This window comes from Aquarana catesbeiana, linkage group LG10 (assembly GCF_042186555.1).
Source record: "Aquarana catesbeiana isolate 2022-GZ linkage group LG10, ASM4218655v1, whole genome shotgun sequence".
Taxonomy (NCBI): domain Eukaryota; kingdom Metazoa; phylum Chordata; class Amphibia; order Anura; family Ranidae; genus Aquarana; species Aquarana catesbeiana.
This window is the reverse complement of record NC_133333.1, coordinates 28,838,737-28,854,056: the sequence shown is the minus strand read 5'-3', so window position 1 is coordinate 28,854,056 and position 15,320 is coordinate 28,838,737. Positions and strand designations below refer to the sequence as shown.

General features: G+C 41.5%; 1 protein-coding gene across 1 annotated transcript; it reads right to left on the bottom strand.

Moving 5' to 3' along the window:
- Window positions 1–2,422: 2,422 nt before the first annotated feature.
- LOC141110505 (chemerin-like receptor 1) lies at window positions 2,423–14,178 on the bottom strand. The gene is made up of 2 exons (XM_073601886.1): window positions 14,041–14,178; window positions 2,423–4,233 (listed from the first exon to the last, which is right to left on the bottom strand). Exon 2 carries the CDS (start codon window positions 4,185–4,187, stop codon window positions 3,114–3,116), a length of 1,074 nt encoding a protein of 357 aa, XP_073457987.1. The 5' UTR covers window positions 4,188–4,233; window positions 14,041–14,178; the 3' UTR covers window positions 2,423–3,113.
- Between the last annotated feature and the right edge of the window lie 1,142 nt (window positions 14,179–15,320).

Here is a 15,320-nt window from a genome sequence, read left to right as displayed (position 1 = left end):
GTTTCTTGCACCGAGACCCTGAAGGTTCTAGTTATGCCACTGCTGCTTACCAGTATGTGTCAGGGCTTCCTGCCTATTTTTATTGGTCCGATGAAGAAAATAGGAGTTCTCCACACTGGGGTATGTTCAGCAATACACAGCAACGCAGGTCCCTATTAACCGTTTCCAGCCTTCTGGCTAGTTTTCTATCAGCCTTAGCTTCTTGCCTCTACTACTAAGCCCTTAAAGCAGAGTTCCAGTCGTTTTTCAGTTTATTAAAAGTCAGAAGCTACAAAAAGTGTAGCTGCTGACTTTTAATAAACAGACACTCACCTGTCCCACCGTTCCCGCTCCTCTCCCCCTCCTCTCCGTGGCGCCGGCATTGCAAGTGTGGGCACCCAGCTGTGACAGCTTGCAGCTTCACAGCCGAATGCGCACTGCGCATGCGCAAGTCGCGCTGCGCTCTCCTAGAGGCTGGGGCAATCTTCTGGGACCTGTGATGTGTCCCACAAGATTGCAGAGAGGGAGGAGCCGCCTAGGGGGAGAGGAGGAGTCAGTGTGGGAGGGATGGATGATCAAACACTAGCATCAAATCATACAGTTTATTCATAAGTAATAGAATACATACATGTAAAAAATATAAACATACTAAGGGGTTACAAAATATACACTTGTAGTGTTACAAGTGGGACATGCCCAAACATGGGCAAGTACTAAAAGATTGTCTGACGCGTTTCGAGGGTAACCTCTTCATCAGAGCTTTAAAAGGTGAAACCCAGTCTGTATAAACACATGGACCAACACATATGCACATGGGGAGGAATGGCTAGTGGGGAGACATATCATGTGAAGGATAGATAGTTCTCCTTAACTCCATGTAGGTCCACATCAGAGCGCTCTATAGCGGCAAAAATAATATGTGTGCAAGGTGATCCTTCTTTTGGGGGTAGGACTGTCCAGTGTGCCTGTTACAGGAGCTTGTGAGATAGCTGCAGCCTGCGTGCGTCCTTGGGGGGCCAAGAATTCAGTACAGTGGGAGATAGGTGATGTCTCCAAACGTGCCCAGTCATGTACCTGTAAGGTGATGTGTCTATCGCCTTCCATGTAAAACATGGATACTGTCTTTTTTTCTTTACATTTTGGAGAGGAGGAGTCGCCTTGGCCAAGCGACGGAAGGAGGAAGTGGGACAGGAAGTACCTGTCAAAACCAGGTACCCACTCCCCCTCCAAAAAAAAAATTGCATGCCAAATGTGGCATGTAAGGGGGGCGAGGAGTGCTTAAAGCGGAAGTTCCACTTTTGGGTGGAACTCCGCTTTAATCACAGTGAAGCGACTTAAAGGAGGCACAGCATCCGGTGGAAGCATCATGTGTCAAGGACAATAAAGTTGTTTGAAAAGAAACAGCGATGTGCAGCTTTGTTGGAGTATTCCCATGGCCGTAACTTCTTGTTAGATGGAATCTCTCTTGGTCCATATAAAGAATGATCAGCTGTAGAGACGACCTCTCAGATCAGACAAGATGAGACCAGGAAAAGTCGTTTACCCCCATTGCATAATATATGTGCAATCATTATTATTGTATTATTGCCATCATCTTTGTGTGGTAAAGCCTAACCAAACATTTTATTTGGGTTTGGATGAAGAAAGAGTTCAAATATCTGACAGGTTTTTTTTTCTGTATATGACCGGAGAATGCTAATCCTTCCCAAAAATGAAATAAAAATACTGTATCTGACTGGAGCTGGATATTAATAAATAACAATATATAATAATGATAATAATTAGTAGTAGTAGTAGCTGTCGTAGTAGTATTATATACAGATATGCATCACAAGCTATAGCAAATATGGAAGCATAAAAAAAGCTCTTTGAGTCAATGCTTGTATTGGAAAATTGGGTAAAAATGGAAAGGCGTTCTTGTATCAGAGTGAAAAGTAGATCCTCAGCTGTAGGAAGTTTCATTGACCTTTAAAGAGTCCTTGTCACCAGACCATACATTTCAACAAAATATTTCTATAACATTATATGTGCATTTAACATGTTTTATGCATTTTGTTTACCTGTAAAATCCTCCCTTGTGTAGTCCTCCAAAAACCCTGATTTTCCTGCTAGATGTCCCCATCTTGAATGTGACGTTAGCAGCCCCAGCAGTCTCAGAGCTGTCACTCTATAGTATTCTCATTCACTTCTCTCCTGACTGCAACATAAAAGGCTATGTAGGGAGGAGAGGGGAGGGACAGAGGAGCTGGAGCAGCACAGAGAGTAATTAGGCACTTCCAGAGGAGGAGAGGGCTATGACATGCAAATAACAGATTACTAGCCTTTTCAGAAGGAGTTCACCAATGGCATTTTCTGGAACTGTCTATGTATAGGTTAGGTGGATGTTGAATGCAGTTTGTAGCACATTTTTACAGTAATTCAAACTGAAAAGAAGGAACCTTAGTTTATTAAATCTATCTGTAATAACTTTATTTTAAAGCTGAATTCCGGCTAGACGCAAAAGACATACATTAATACAGTTCTGTATTTATTAATACATCATTACTTTTTGTTTAACTCAAGCACCTAAACTTGACTTGGCATCAGCCTCTTGCAATCCATTGTATAGCAGAGCTCAGACTGGAATTTGGAGATACAATACAAGGTGCTGATTCTTTGTGCTCAGGTGCTAACAAGGAACATGATGATAGATGGGGAGAGCAGAGGAACAGAGAGGCAAACTCATCAGTTAACTGCTTCTCTGTTCACTGTCCAGTCACAAGGTTGGGTAGGGACAAGACCTCTAAGTCTGCTCCCTTATAAGTATGTTATCTGTTTGTCTGGATTCAGCTCCTAACATCTTCTCTTAGAAATTGGCATGCATAAAAGTATGTATTGGTCGTTGTAATCTCAGTTGCTTGTTGGCTGTTTTTAATTATGGTGGTATGGAAGTAAATGGTAGTTCTGGAATTCCAAGACAAGATATGATCTTCTTCCGCAATTGGCAGTTTCAGTATTTGACAGACGTCATAAAATTCTCTGCTGGAGATAACAAAGCCTTGGGAACAATATTATAGCACAAACATATCCTAAAAAACACCTCAAAGCAGATAAGGTTACCATAGTATGTATTGTTCCATAAATGTAGTCCCGTCTCACACCAGCTGGGGATTTGACGTTAATTTGGTTTTGTTCTTGGAGTCCATTTGGCCAGATTCCTCTGAGAAAGCTTTCTCAAATACTGACCGGAGGGAGCTCTGGAATTTCTGTTTAAAATCTCGACCCATAAAGACATAGAGAATAGGGTTGATACAACTATTTATATAGGCCAAACTGGAGGTAATAGGTATTCCAATGAAAGTTATGTAGTAAAGGTGCTTATTTTCATAATTTTCAGACAACTTCAAAAAGGAGAAGACGTGGTAGGGAAACCAGCAGATAAAGAATGACAAGATAACAGCTAGGACAACTTTATAAGGCTTGCTCGATGTGGTCATGTGATTTCTTTGGATATGCAAAAGAATTACTGAATAGCATGAGATGATTATGGTGAAAGGAATAAAAAAGCTGGCGATAAATCGAACGATTACTGTAGCCTTCTGCATTTGATAGGCAACTTTTTCATCCTCATGAAAGTTGTTATAGCAAAAAACATGATCTTTTTCAGCATCGTTTATATCTCGGAATATAAAATTGGGTAAACTGAAAATGAATGCTAGAATCCATACTGCCACAGCTACAAAAGAGGCCAATTTCGGAGTTCGGTGATTCTGACACCAAACAGGAAGCACAACGGCGATAAATCGATCAATGCTGATCACAGTGAGCAGAAAGATGCTGGCGTACAGATTGATGAATAGAATAGTGTTGTTCAGCATGCACGTGAATTTTCCAAAAGGCCAGTGATTAAGATAGACACAAGTAATGGTCACCGGCAGGAAAGACGTGAAGATAAAATCAGCTATGGCTAAATTAAGGAACCACACAACATTGACAGTCCGTTTCATTACAAAGGCAGTAAAATAGATGACCAGACCATTCCCGGTGGTCCCTAGTAGGAAAGCCAAAGAATAGACCACCAGGGAGAACACACGAAGATGGAATGCTATACGATACAGTCTTTCCAGTCTTTCTCTCCCTTCTGAATTGACATAAGGGGTAGATTTATAGTAAGTCCAGGGGAATGTGGTCTCTTCTTTAAGAGTAGCATTAAAGACTGGATAGACCATTGTAAAATTCTTAATTTTCCCAGGATAGATTTGAGGTAAAAAAAATCTGTAAAAAGAAATATAGAAGATCAAAATTATTATTATTGGTCATGTACAAGAATAAAAACAAAAATACATTCTATGGTCCACCTGAAAAATAGGGCAATGACTGCAAACTTTTGAAAAACTTATTCTAAAATGTATGTAAAGCCAAACTCTTTTGAAGTTTTAGATTAGGGGGGGCTTAGAATATATAAGGTTTTCATTGCTGTCTGTGTCCCCACTGGAGATTTTCCCCTTCTCAGGTGACCATGTCCCCGTGGCTGAATGTTCCCGGGAATCCAAAATTTTGAGCTGTCACCAGAAAAGGAATAAAAAGGAAATCTTCCAGTGGAGACACTTTTTCCAATGATGACTGCCTACGAGGCAATTTTCCCTCTCACTGTTTTTACTTGAAGTGGTGTCTACAGGACAAGAAATGAAGATAAATTTGGGGCACAGATGAAAAAAAAAGAAACTGTCATGGGTATAAACCAGCAATCTCCAAACCGAACACAGCCCTTTGCTTGCCTTTATCCAGCCCTTGGGGCACCATTCCTCCCACTGACACCAGCAATGGGGCGCTATTCCTCCCAATGACACCAACGATGGGGAACTATTCCTCCCAATGACACAAACAATGGGGTACTATTCCTCCAACACCAATGACAGCACACATTCCCACTCCTACTGTCCTGTTGACCAGAGGTGGTATGGGGCATTTGCTATGGACCACAGTCCGGCCTCCCTAATTTCTGAAGGATATTAATCTGGCCCTTTGTTTAGAAAGTTTGGAGCCCCCTGGTATAAACCAATCCTTATTTCAGCCAAAAACTACCAAAAAAGTTTAGTCTTAGATGCATATTATGCAGAAGTATAAATATATCCTTTAACTGGTTGCCAACCAGCCTCCGTCATTTTACTATATTTATTTGCAGGTCGGCACAATCCCGTGAACCATTGTAGCTATACGTCGGCTCACGGGATCACGATAGCAGGTGCGCGCACGCACCCGCTGCACGGCGGGGGTGCCGATGCTTGTGGCCGATGGTCGCCATGACCGCCGGCCACGAGCGATCGTGAGCAGGAGACACAGAACAGGGACGAGTGTGTGTAAACACACACCTCCCTGTTCTGTTCTGAGAGGAGTGACAGATTAGCTAGGAACCACGATCCGTCACTTCCTCTAGTCAGTCCCCTCCCCCTTCAGTTAGACTCACCTCCCAGGGAACACAGTTAACCCCTTGATCGCCCCCTAGTGTTAACCCCTTCACTGCCAGTGACATTTTTACAGTAATCAGTGCATTTTTTTTTAGCACTGATCGCTGTATAAATGCCGATGGTCCCAAAAATGTGTCAAAATTGTCCCATATGTCCGCCATAATGTCGCAGTCAGGATAAAAATCGCAAATCGTTGCCATTACTAGTAAAAATAAATAAATAAATAAAAATGCTATAAATCTATCCCCTACTTTGTAGACGCTATAACTTTTGTGCAAACCAATCAATATACGCTTATTGCGATTTTTATTACCAAAAGTATGTAGAAGAATACATATCGGCCTAAACTGAGAAAAAAATTCGCTTTAAAAAAAAAAAAAAAATGGGGATATTTATCATAGTAAAAATAACAGTGCTGCGCAATTCTTAAAATTGGTTCAATAAATCAGAGAGTCCCAAAATGTGTGCAAATAGCAACGACACAAATTTTCAATAGGTGCGGTGAAAAACACACACTGAAGTGATGAATCCAGTGACAGTGATCCCTCCACCACAGGTAATAGATGGCCTCTCACCTCATCTATTCGACCTGAAACAGGTCACGTAACAATAAACAGATCACCAGGCAAAGAAGATCCCCGCTCTTAAAAGCATCCTCCGGTCCTCAGATCCACATTCAATAAGTGTAACCGTAAAATGAAACAGAGGAAAACAATCTAGTGCTCACTGTTTAAAAGCTTTTTATTGTCTAAAAATTGTATAAATATACACTTACATTTAGCCGCACTCAGACCCGAGTGCCGGCTCAAAGACGAGAGATGTAACCCGTACATGTAATGCTCTAGAGGTGCGACCAACATACTGTAAACCGCAGTCACACTCAAGCATATACACCATCCCCAACAGAAGCACAAGTAATGAGGCTCTTAATCTGATATTGCTTGTGTGTGACAGTGGAGATCAAATCTTTGCGTTTTTTTATGTTATTACTGGCATTCTTACAGGTGGCACACCTGCCACATGCGTAAAAGCCGGACAGAAAGCCGGACAGAAAGCTAAACAGACTATTGGCTGTTGTTTTGGGGGGATCAATAACTCCAGGTGCCAAACGATCGCGAAGTGAAGGTGCTTTGTGGTAAATAAACTCAGGTCGATTCGGAAGTACTGGACCGAGAACCCGGTCGAACGTAAGAATCGCCCAATGCTTGCCTATAATTTTTTCAAATTTCTTGTACTGGATACTATAATCCATCACAATTTTGAATCCTGCAGTAGTATCCTGGGTATCAGTACTCACAGCCAGGGGCGGACTGACCATGCGGGCACTCGGGCACTGCCCGAGGGCCCCATGCCACTAAGGGGCCCAATCAGGGTTGCCAGCCTCAATAAAACCAGGAACAGTATGTAAAAATCTGTGTTTTTTTAAAAATCCCAAGATTATAGCTGCCCCGCCTCTCCAGTACCTTTTCAGTGTGTGTATACTGTGTGTGTATACTGTGTGTGTATACTGTGTGTGTATATTGTGTGTCTGTGTGTGTATACTGTGTGGCCCCATAATCTATTGCCTGGGGGCCCCATAATCTCCTATTGCCTGGGGGCCTCATAATCTCCTATTGCCCGGGGGCCCCATAATCTTCTCCTATTGCCCGGGGTCCCAATAATCTTCTCCTATTGCCCGGGGGCCCCATAATCTCCTATTGCCCGGGGGGCCCCATGAGTTGTCAGTCCGCCCCTGCTCACAGCCCTATCGGCCACTATAGTGCTTCTGTCAATAAGCCTGACTCTCTCAATTTCTGAGTTGATCAAAGACTGTGAATAGCCTTTTTGCCTAAAACGAGTTGCTAAAACCACGGACTGAGATAAAAACTCCTCCTCCGACGTACAATTACGTCGGAGCAGGATGAATTGTCCTCTAGGGATAATACATAACCATGACCTGTGATGACAACTATTTAAAGGAATATATGCATTACGATCAGTTGCTTTAACGTGGTTTCTGGTTTGAAAACAATCATCCCTCTTAAAAATTTCCAAATCCAGAAACGTAATCTGTTGTTGATCGATTGTCCAGGTAACCCTAATATTTTTAGTGTTATTATTGAGTTTATTCATAAATGTCTGTAAACTCAGCATATCACCTTCCCAGACCATCACTAAATCGTCTATATACCTCTTATAGCAAGACAACTGTGGTGGACGATCATGAAATACAACTTCTTCCTCCCAGTGGGCCATAAAGAGATTGGCCACACTGGGAGCAAAACGTGCGCCCATTGCCACACCGCGTATATATATATTAAGCTTACCTGGACCATCGATCAATATGCTGTGGCAATATATACTGCGGCAAGGCAGCTCAGCTGAGCAAACTGATCGGTCTGTACATGTGGTACTGCGAGCACGCCGCCGGTGGCCCGCTGACTCGCCTGCGTGTCCGGCGGACTCGATGTCCACCGGCCACCCGCTTTCACCGTGAAGAGAGGCAGAACGGGGGCCTGCCTATGTAAACAAGGTGGATCCCTGTTCTGACAGGGGAGGAGAGAGAGATCTGCTGTTCCTAGTGATCAGGAACAGCGATCTCTCTCTACTCCCAGTCAGTCCCCTCCCCCTGATAGTTTGAAACACCTCCCAGGGAACACATTTAACCTCTTGATCGCCTCCTAGTGTTAACCCCTTCCCTGCCAGTGTCATTTATACAGTGATCACTGTATTGGTGTTACTGGTCACCAAAAAGTGTCACTTAGGGTCAGAATGTCCGCCGCAATGTCGCAGTCCCACTAAAAATCGCACATTGCCGCCATTACTAGTAAAAACAATAGGAAAAAAATTAAAGGTCCCTAAATCTTTCCCCTATTTTGTAGAGGCTAACTTTTGTGCAAACCAATCAATGTACGCTTATTGCGGGGGTAAACTGATGAATACATTTTATATATATATATATATATATATATATATATATATATATATATATATATACTTTTTTTGGATAAGTATTATAGCAGAAAGTAAAAAATATTGGGGTTTTTTTCAAAAGTGTTGCTCTTTTTTTTGCTTATAGCGCAAAAAATTAAAACCGCAAATACCACCAAAAGAAAGCTCTATTTGTGGGGGAAAAAAAGGACATCAATTTTGTTTGGGTACAGCATTGCACAACCGCACAATTGTCAGTTAAAGCGATGCTGTGCCGGATCGCAAAAAAATGGTCATTAAGGGGGTAAATTCTTATTATAGGCTTACCTGTAGGTACAAGAAAAAAAATGTCCCTCAATAAATGTCTCAATTATACTGGAGATCAGTAAAAAGGGACAAAGCTGGGACTGGACCACTGATATGTAGTGGGGTGCTGCTTTTGGGTACTATAGTAACTCACACACCCTAATTAGCTGTGAGCCCCTCACAGGCAAAGCACATCTGAAAAAAAAAAAAAAACTACTGTCATCCTGCGTGTCAGATAATGGGAAGCTTAATCTGCTGAAAAGTAGTTGCCCTTCTTAAAGTGAGTCTAAAGGCAGAAGATTTTGCATCCAATGTATTAAGGTAAAAAAACTTCTGTGCCCCCCCCACACACACACACCATACCGCTGCAGTCAATCAAAGCCAATGAGGAGAGAGCAGGGGGTGGGGCCAAGCTGCGACCTGTGTGCGAATGGCTTGCTATTGGATGGAGGAGCCAAGGCCACCAGCAGGGGACCCAAAAAGAAGAGGATCAGGGCTGCTCTGTGCAAAACCATTACACAGAGCAGGTGAGTATAACGTGTTTGTTTGTTTTGTTTTTTTAACCACTTCAGCCCCGGAAGGATTTGCCCCCTTAATGGCCAGGCCATTTTTTTGCGATGCGGCACTGCGTCGTTTTAACTGACAATCGTGTGGTTGTGCGACGTTGTACCCAAATAAAAGTTGACGTTCTTTTTTTCCCATAAATAGAGCTTTCTTTTGGTGGTATTTGATCACCTCTGCGGTTTTTATTTTTTGCGCTATAAACAAAAAAAGACTGACAATTTTGGAAAAAAAAAACATTTTTTTTACAACTTTTTGCTATAACACATATCCCAAAAAAATATATAAAAAAACAATTTTATCCATCAGTTTAGGCCGATATATATTCTTCTACATACTTTTGGTAAAAAAAATCGCAATAGGCGTATATATTGATTGGTTTGCGAAAAAGTTTTCGCATCTATCAAACTACCGGATAGATGTAGGGACCTTTATATTTTTAAATTGTTTTTATTAGTAATAGCGGCGGTCTGCAATTTTTAGCTGGACTGCGACATTGCGGCGGACAAATCTGTCCCCAAATTTTTTGGGGACCAGTGACATTATTAGATTGATCAGTGCTAAAAAAAATGCACTGATCAAAGGAAAAATGACACTGGCATGGAAGGGGTTAACACTGGGGGGGAGGGGGGGGCGATCAAGGGGTTAAGTGTGTTCCCTCAGCGTGTTCTAAATGTAGGGGGGATGGGCTCACTGGGACATGACAGAGATCACTGTTCCCGATCACTGGGAACAGAAGATCTCTGATATGTCATTAGGCAGAACAGGGAATCGCCTTGTTTACTTTGGTAGTTCCCCGTTCTGCCTCTGTACACAGCGATCGCGGGTCGCCGGTGGACACGAGTCCGCTGGACCCGCGGGCACTCCCCCGTGGTGCGTGGCGGTTGTGCGCGCCCACTATTTTCCTTGCACGGACCAACGTACAGGTACATCGGTTCGCGCAGGAGAGCCAACCTGCCGCAGTAAATGTACGTGATCTGGTCGGCAAGTGGTTAAAGCCCAACCTTTAGAATCACTTTAAGGTCAGGTTAAAGCGGGGTTCCACCCAAATTTTTAACATTATCTCTATGCATTCTCTTCCTTGCCTAGATGCTGACATGCTGTGTAAAAAAATTTAAATCGCCGTAATTACCTTTTTTTTTCTAATCTTCTTAGCACTTCCTGGTTTTCCTCCCATGGGAGTAGGCGTGTTTCTAGCCTCTCCCAGACCTCCCACAGTCCCCTGGGAGCTAGTCTCAGGCTTCCCAGCATGCATTGTGCAACAGCGTCATCACAACATCTCGGTGAATGCTGGGAGCACAGCATTCACCACATCCAGGAAATACATGCTTGTGGGCTTCAAATGCCCACAATGAAGATGGAAACCTTCAGTGAATTTTATAAGTTATTCTTTACAACGAAATCGGACACAGGCGGACTTATTACACAGAACATGTGAGTAGATAATCATGAGAAGAAAAGTTTGTGAATGAACTCCAAAAAAAAAAAACGATAGATGGGTGGACCCCCGCTTTAACAGAGCGGAGGATCCACTGACTGCCAAGATTTCAACAAGGGTCAGTCATTTTACTGAAAGCATATCTAAAGCCAAAACTAGTTTTAGGTTAGTATAGAATAGAGAATTTAAACCTCTACCAGTTTTGTTGTTTTTTTTTTTTTTTGCTGCCCACCCTGGAGAGTTCTAGTCTCAAGCACCCAGCAGGAAATCTGAACAAATAAGGACAGTTGGACAGTTCTCACTGGAAAAGGGTATCCCTATCGGACATTGGGGGTTGATTTACTAAAACTGGAGAGTGCAAAAATTGGTGCAGCTGCTCATGGTAGCCAATCAGCTTCTTAGAACCCATACACACTATTAGATTTTCTGCAGATTTTTGTCTTCAGATTTACCAAAACCATGTAGTGCACGGGCCTGCCTGATTGCATAGAAATTGAAACTCTTATGCCGCGTACACACGACCGGTTTTGCCGTCGAAATAAACTCCGAAGATTTCTCCGACGGAACTCCGACAGAATTCCATTCAAGCGGTCTTGCCTACACACGGTCAAACCAAAGTCCGACCGTCCAGAACGCGGTGAGGTACAACACGTACGACGGGACTAGAAAAAGGAAGTTCAATAGCCAGTAGCCAATAGCTTCCATCTCGTACTCGCTTCACAGCATGCGTCTTTTTTTGTCCGTCGGAACAGCATACAGATGAGCAGTTTTCCCAATAGGAATTGGTTCCGTCGGAAATATTTAGAACATGTTCTATTTTTAGGTCCGCCAGAATTTTCGAAAAAAAAAGTCCGATGAGGCACACACACGATCGGAATAGACGATGAAAAGATTCAGTCGGACTTTTTCTGTCAGACATTCCGCTCGTGTGTACGCGGCTTTAAGGTTTGACCTCATATCATATGGTTTTGGTAAATCTGAAGACAAAAATCTGCGGAAAATCTAAAGCCTCATACACACAATCAGATTGTTGGCCAACAAAACCGTGGACTTTTATCCAAAGGGCGTTGGCCCAAACTTGTCTTGCATACAAACGGCCACACAATTGTTGGCCAACAATTACGAACGTAGTGACGTACTACTTTGTTTTTCAGCTCTTTAGCGACACCCTTTGGGCTCCTTCTGCTAATTTTGTGTTAGTAGAAGTTTGGTATGTGTTGATTTGCGCTTTTTTATTTCGCACTTTTCATTTCACACTTTTCGTTTCGCGCTTTTCAGTTCGTTTCTGAACGGCCATTTGTCAACCAGACACGTTGAAGAATCGGAGGAGATAACATGTTATTTATTATTGGCCTTGGAGTTATTGCTTTGACATTATTTTTTTGGTTGAATAATGATTTGATTTGGTATATTTTCTATATTTTTGAATGCATAGAATGCACTTTTTGGTTAAGTTCTATTGGCAGATAACATGTCTAATTTTATTTGTTTTCTTTTTTTAATGCACAATAAAAAAAAATGTGTAGAATAATACTTGGCTATGTGTTTTACTTCAAATGACAGTTTGGGAGTCGGCAGTTACATTTAAAAAAATACAATGTAAAATTAACAAGGGACACCAACATAGTTGTATCTTTGATCTTAAAAACTACAGGATAATGGTGTTGTGGTAACTTGCACAAATAAAAAAAAAAAAGAATAATAATATTATTCTTGATATCACTAGAAAAAAAAAGTCTTTGAAAATTAGTTTGCAATAAGTCCATCAGTATCACCAGCAAAGCAGCTTCATTATTATCCCATTAAAGAAGAAGATAATGTGCGCTGCATTTGGAGATTTCATAATTTGCCGCGTCACGAATGTTAATTCTCCATTACGAACGCTAGTTTACAAGACCGACCGCTTCTGGCTCGTGCTTGCTTCCGAACATGCGTGTTTGTACTTTGGGCTTTTGTCCGACGGACTTGTGTACACACGCTTGGAAAATCCGACAACAGACATTTGTCCGCGGAAAACTTTAAAACCTGCGATCCAACATTTGTCCGCGGAAAATCCGACAACAATTGTCCGATGGAGCGTACAAACGGTTGGATTTTCCGCCAACAGCCTGTCATCACACATTTGCCGTTGGAAAATCTGATCGTGTATACAAGGCTTAATACTGTGTATGTGGCTTTGTTCAGCTTGTTCAATTAAGCTTTAACAAAAAAAAAAAAAAACTGGAAGCTGATTGGTTTCTTTGCAAAGCTGCACCAGATTTTTTTTTGGACTCTCCAGTTTTAGTAAACCAACCCCAATGTCGTCTCTACTTTTTCGGTAACTGTAAAAATGTGGATTTCCCATCCTTGTCTCTTTGAATGACAATGGACAGCAGGAGAAGCTGAGAGAGTGAATCTCCCCAGAAGTGACGCAGATAGCAATAAATACTCAATAGGACTTCCAACACTTCCCCAAACTTTACAAAACGTAAAAACATTTTGACTTTAAATATACTCCACTTAGCGCAAATCGCCGCCATTGTCCGTCGGTACTTTGACGCTAAATACCGTTGTTATGGCAGAAGCTAGCTGCCATAACCCCGGTATTTTCAACAACGGCGAGCGTCGCCTATGGAGATTTTTAAGGGTCAGTGCAATTTTGAAGCATGACCCGTTGGGTATCAATTTACGTAACATTTTTTTTTTTTTAACAACTTTTACGTAACAACTTTTTTTTTAAGTCAGAAAAGTGTATTTTTTGCCACAAAATTTAAGACCACTGCGCAAATATGGTGTGACATAAAGTATTGCAACAACCGCCATTTTATTCTCTAGGGTCTCTGAAAAAATAAATAAACAAATAAATAAATATATATATATATATATATATATATATATATATATATATATATATATATATAATGTTTGGGGGTTCTAAGTAATTTTCTAGCAAAAAAAAAAAATTTTAACTTGTAAACAACAAGTGTCAAAAAGAGGCTCGGTCCTTAAGTGGTTAAAAAGCTGAACCTGTCCATTACAAACAAGTCCTCTGTCTTGGGCCCCAAACACATGGGCTGCTATAGAGGTGGCTATGTTCACAAACTATCTATTCATTGCTTTGCCTGATTAATAAACTGGGGTTGATTTACCAAACCTGGAGAGTGCAAAATCAGTTGCAGCTGTGCATGGTAACCAATCAGCTTCCAGGCTTTTATTTGCCAAAGCTTAATTGAACAAACTGAAGTTAGAAGCTGATTGGCTACCATGCACAGCTGCACCAGATTTTGCACTCTCCAGTTTTAGTAAATCAGCCCCACCGAGTCATGTGCCACTAATAACTATTCTATTGAGTATCTCTTAGCAAACTTTTTTTAAAACAAAACCATAAATATACTGTATATATGTGTATCGGTTACTTACTTGAACTTTCCTACTCCTGATGTTCCTCTCTGGATCCTTCTATAAATGTTCTTGCTTCAGCTGTTGAGTTACATTTATATATGCAGATGGGTTCGACATCACTTATTAGATGGGGAAGTTCCTGTAACATCCTCTTTCAAATATTTTCTTCACTGATGTAGAATGATTGGTACAGTAGCGAAGCCTCATCTATGTCAAACATAGCATCGCCCTGTCTGCGGGAAGGTGGGAAACCTACATGTAAATTTAAATTAAAGAATTAGCAGTTGGTGAAAATTGCTTGTAAGGACACCAATCGAAGGGAACATTCCACTAAGAATCATCCTAAGTGGACCAGCTAATCATGTGTGCTGGATTCTATGCAGGAGCAACTGTCTAAACATTGTACCATTGGGGGACCTTGCAGCGTTATAGGGTCAGTCTATTTGTTCATCTCCATGGTCTAGGCCAGCCTTTATCAACCAGGGTGGCAATATGCTTAAAAATTGCCCAAAAATTGTATATAAGCCAAGCAGGTGGAAGAAGCCTGCCTTTTTTTTTTAACTTTAAATCTTTATTAGGATTTTACAAAGATGTGCAAAGTTTAGCAAAGAGAATGTGAAGGTACATTTACAAAATATGGTATGTACATTGGATTATCTGTATACATAGTTCATAAGGTATGGGTAAAGAGGTTATCATTTCACATAGACAATGACTATTAAGAATAACGAAGTATGAGATTACAATGCGGAACCTATAGTTAAATCTAAACATAGTTCAAATGAAAGTTAGAGCTAGCAGGTAAACACACGTGTAGGTTTGATCTACCAGTACTTGGTGCTGAGATATGTGTGTTACCAGCAGAGTGTTGGCAGATGAAATGGAGAAAAAGGCAGAGAGTGCTATATCACATCAGAGTCCGAGGGGTCATTCCAGGTTTGTGCTTTTGGGGTCATTGAGCCTTATGTCCCAGGCGATGTAGAATGTCTCAGTTGTGAGTTTGGCTTTAGAGAAGAAGTACTCTGCATTTTAAAATGGTCATTTAGGATTGCGATCACTGTTTTGATGTTTGGTTGGTATAGACACTTCCATTCTCTTGACAAAGCTAGGCATACATCAATAAGGATCTGTGTGGCTATGGTTTGGAAGCATTTGGGCCAAGTGGGAATTGCTAAGCCGAGTAAAAGGTCTAGTGCAGACAGCTTAGTTGTTGAGGGGATGACTGAATGGAGGAAAGTTATTGTTTGATTCCAAAAGTATCTGAGAACAGGGCATTCCCACCATATGTGGAAAAGAGT

Bases quoted from the DNA above. Each gene is read 5' to 3' on its own strand.
- LOC141110505 (XM_073601886.1), bottom strand. From the start codon at position 4,187: ATGGTCTATCCAGTCTTTAATGCTACTCTTAAAGAAGAGACCACATTC.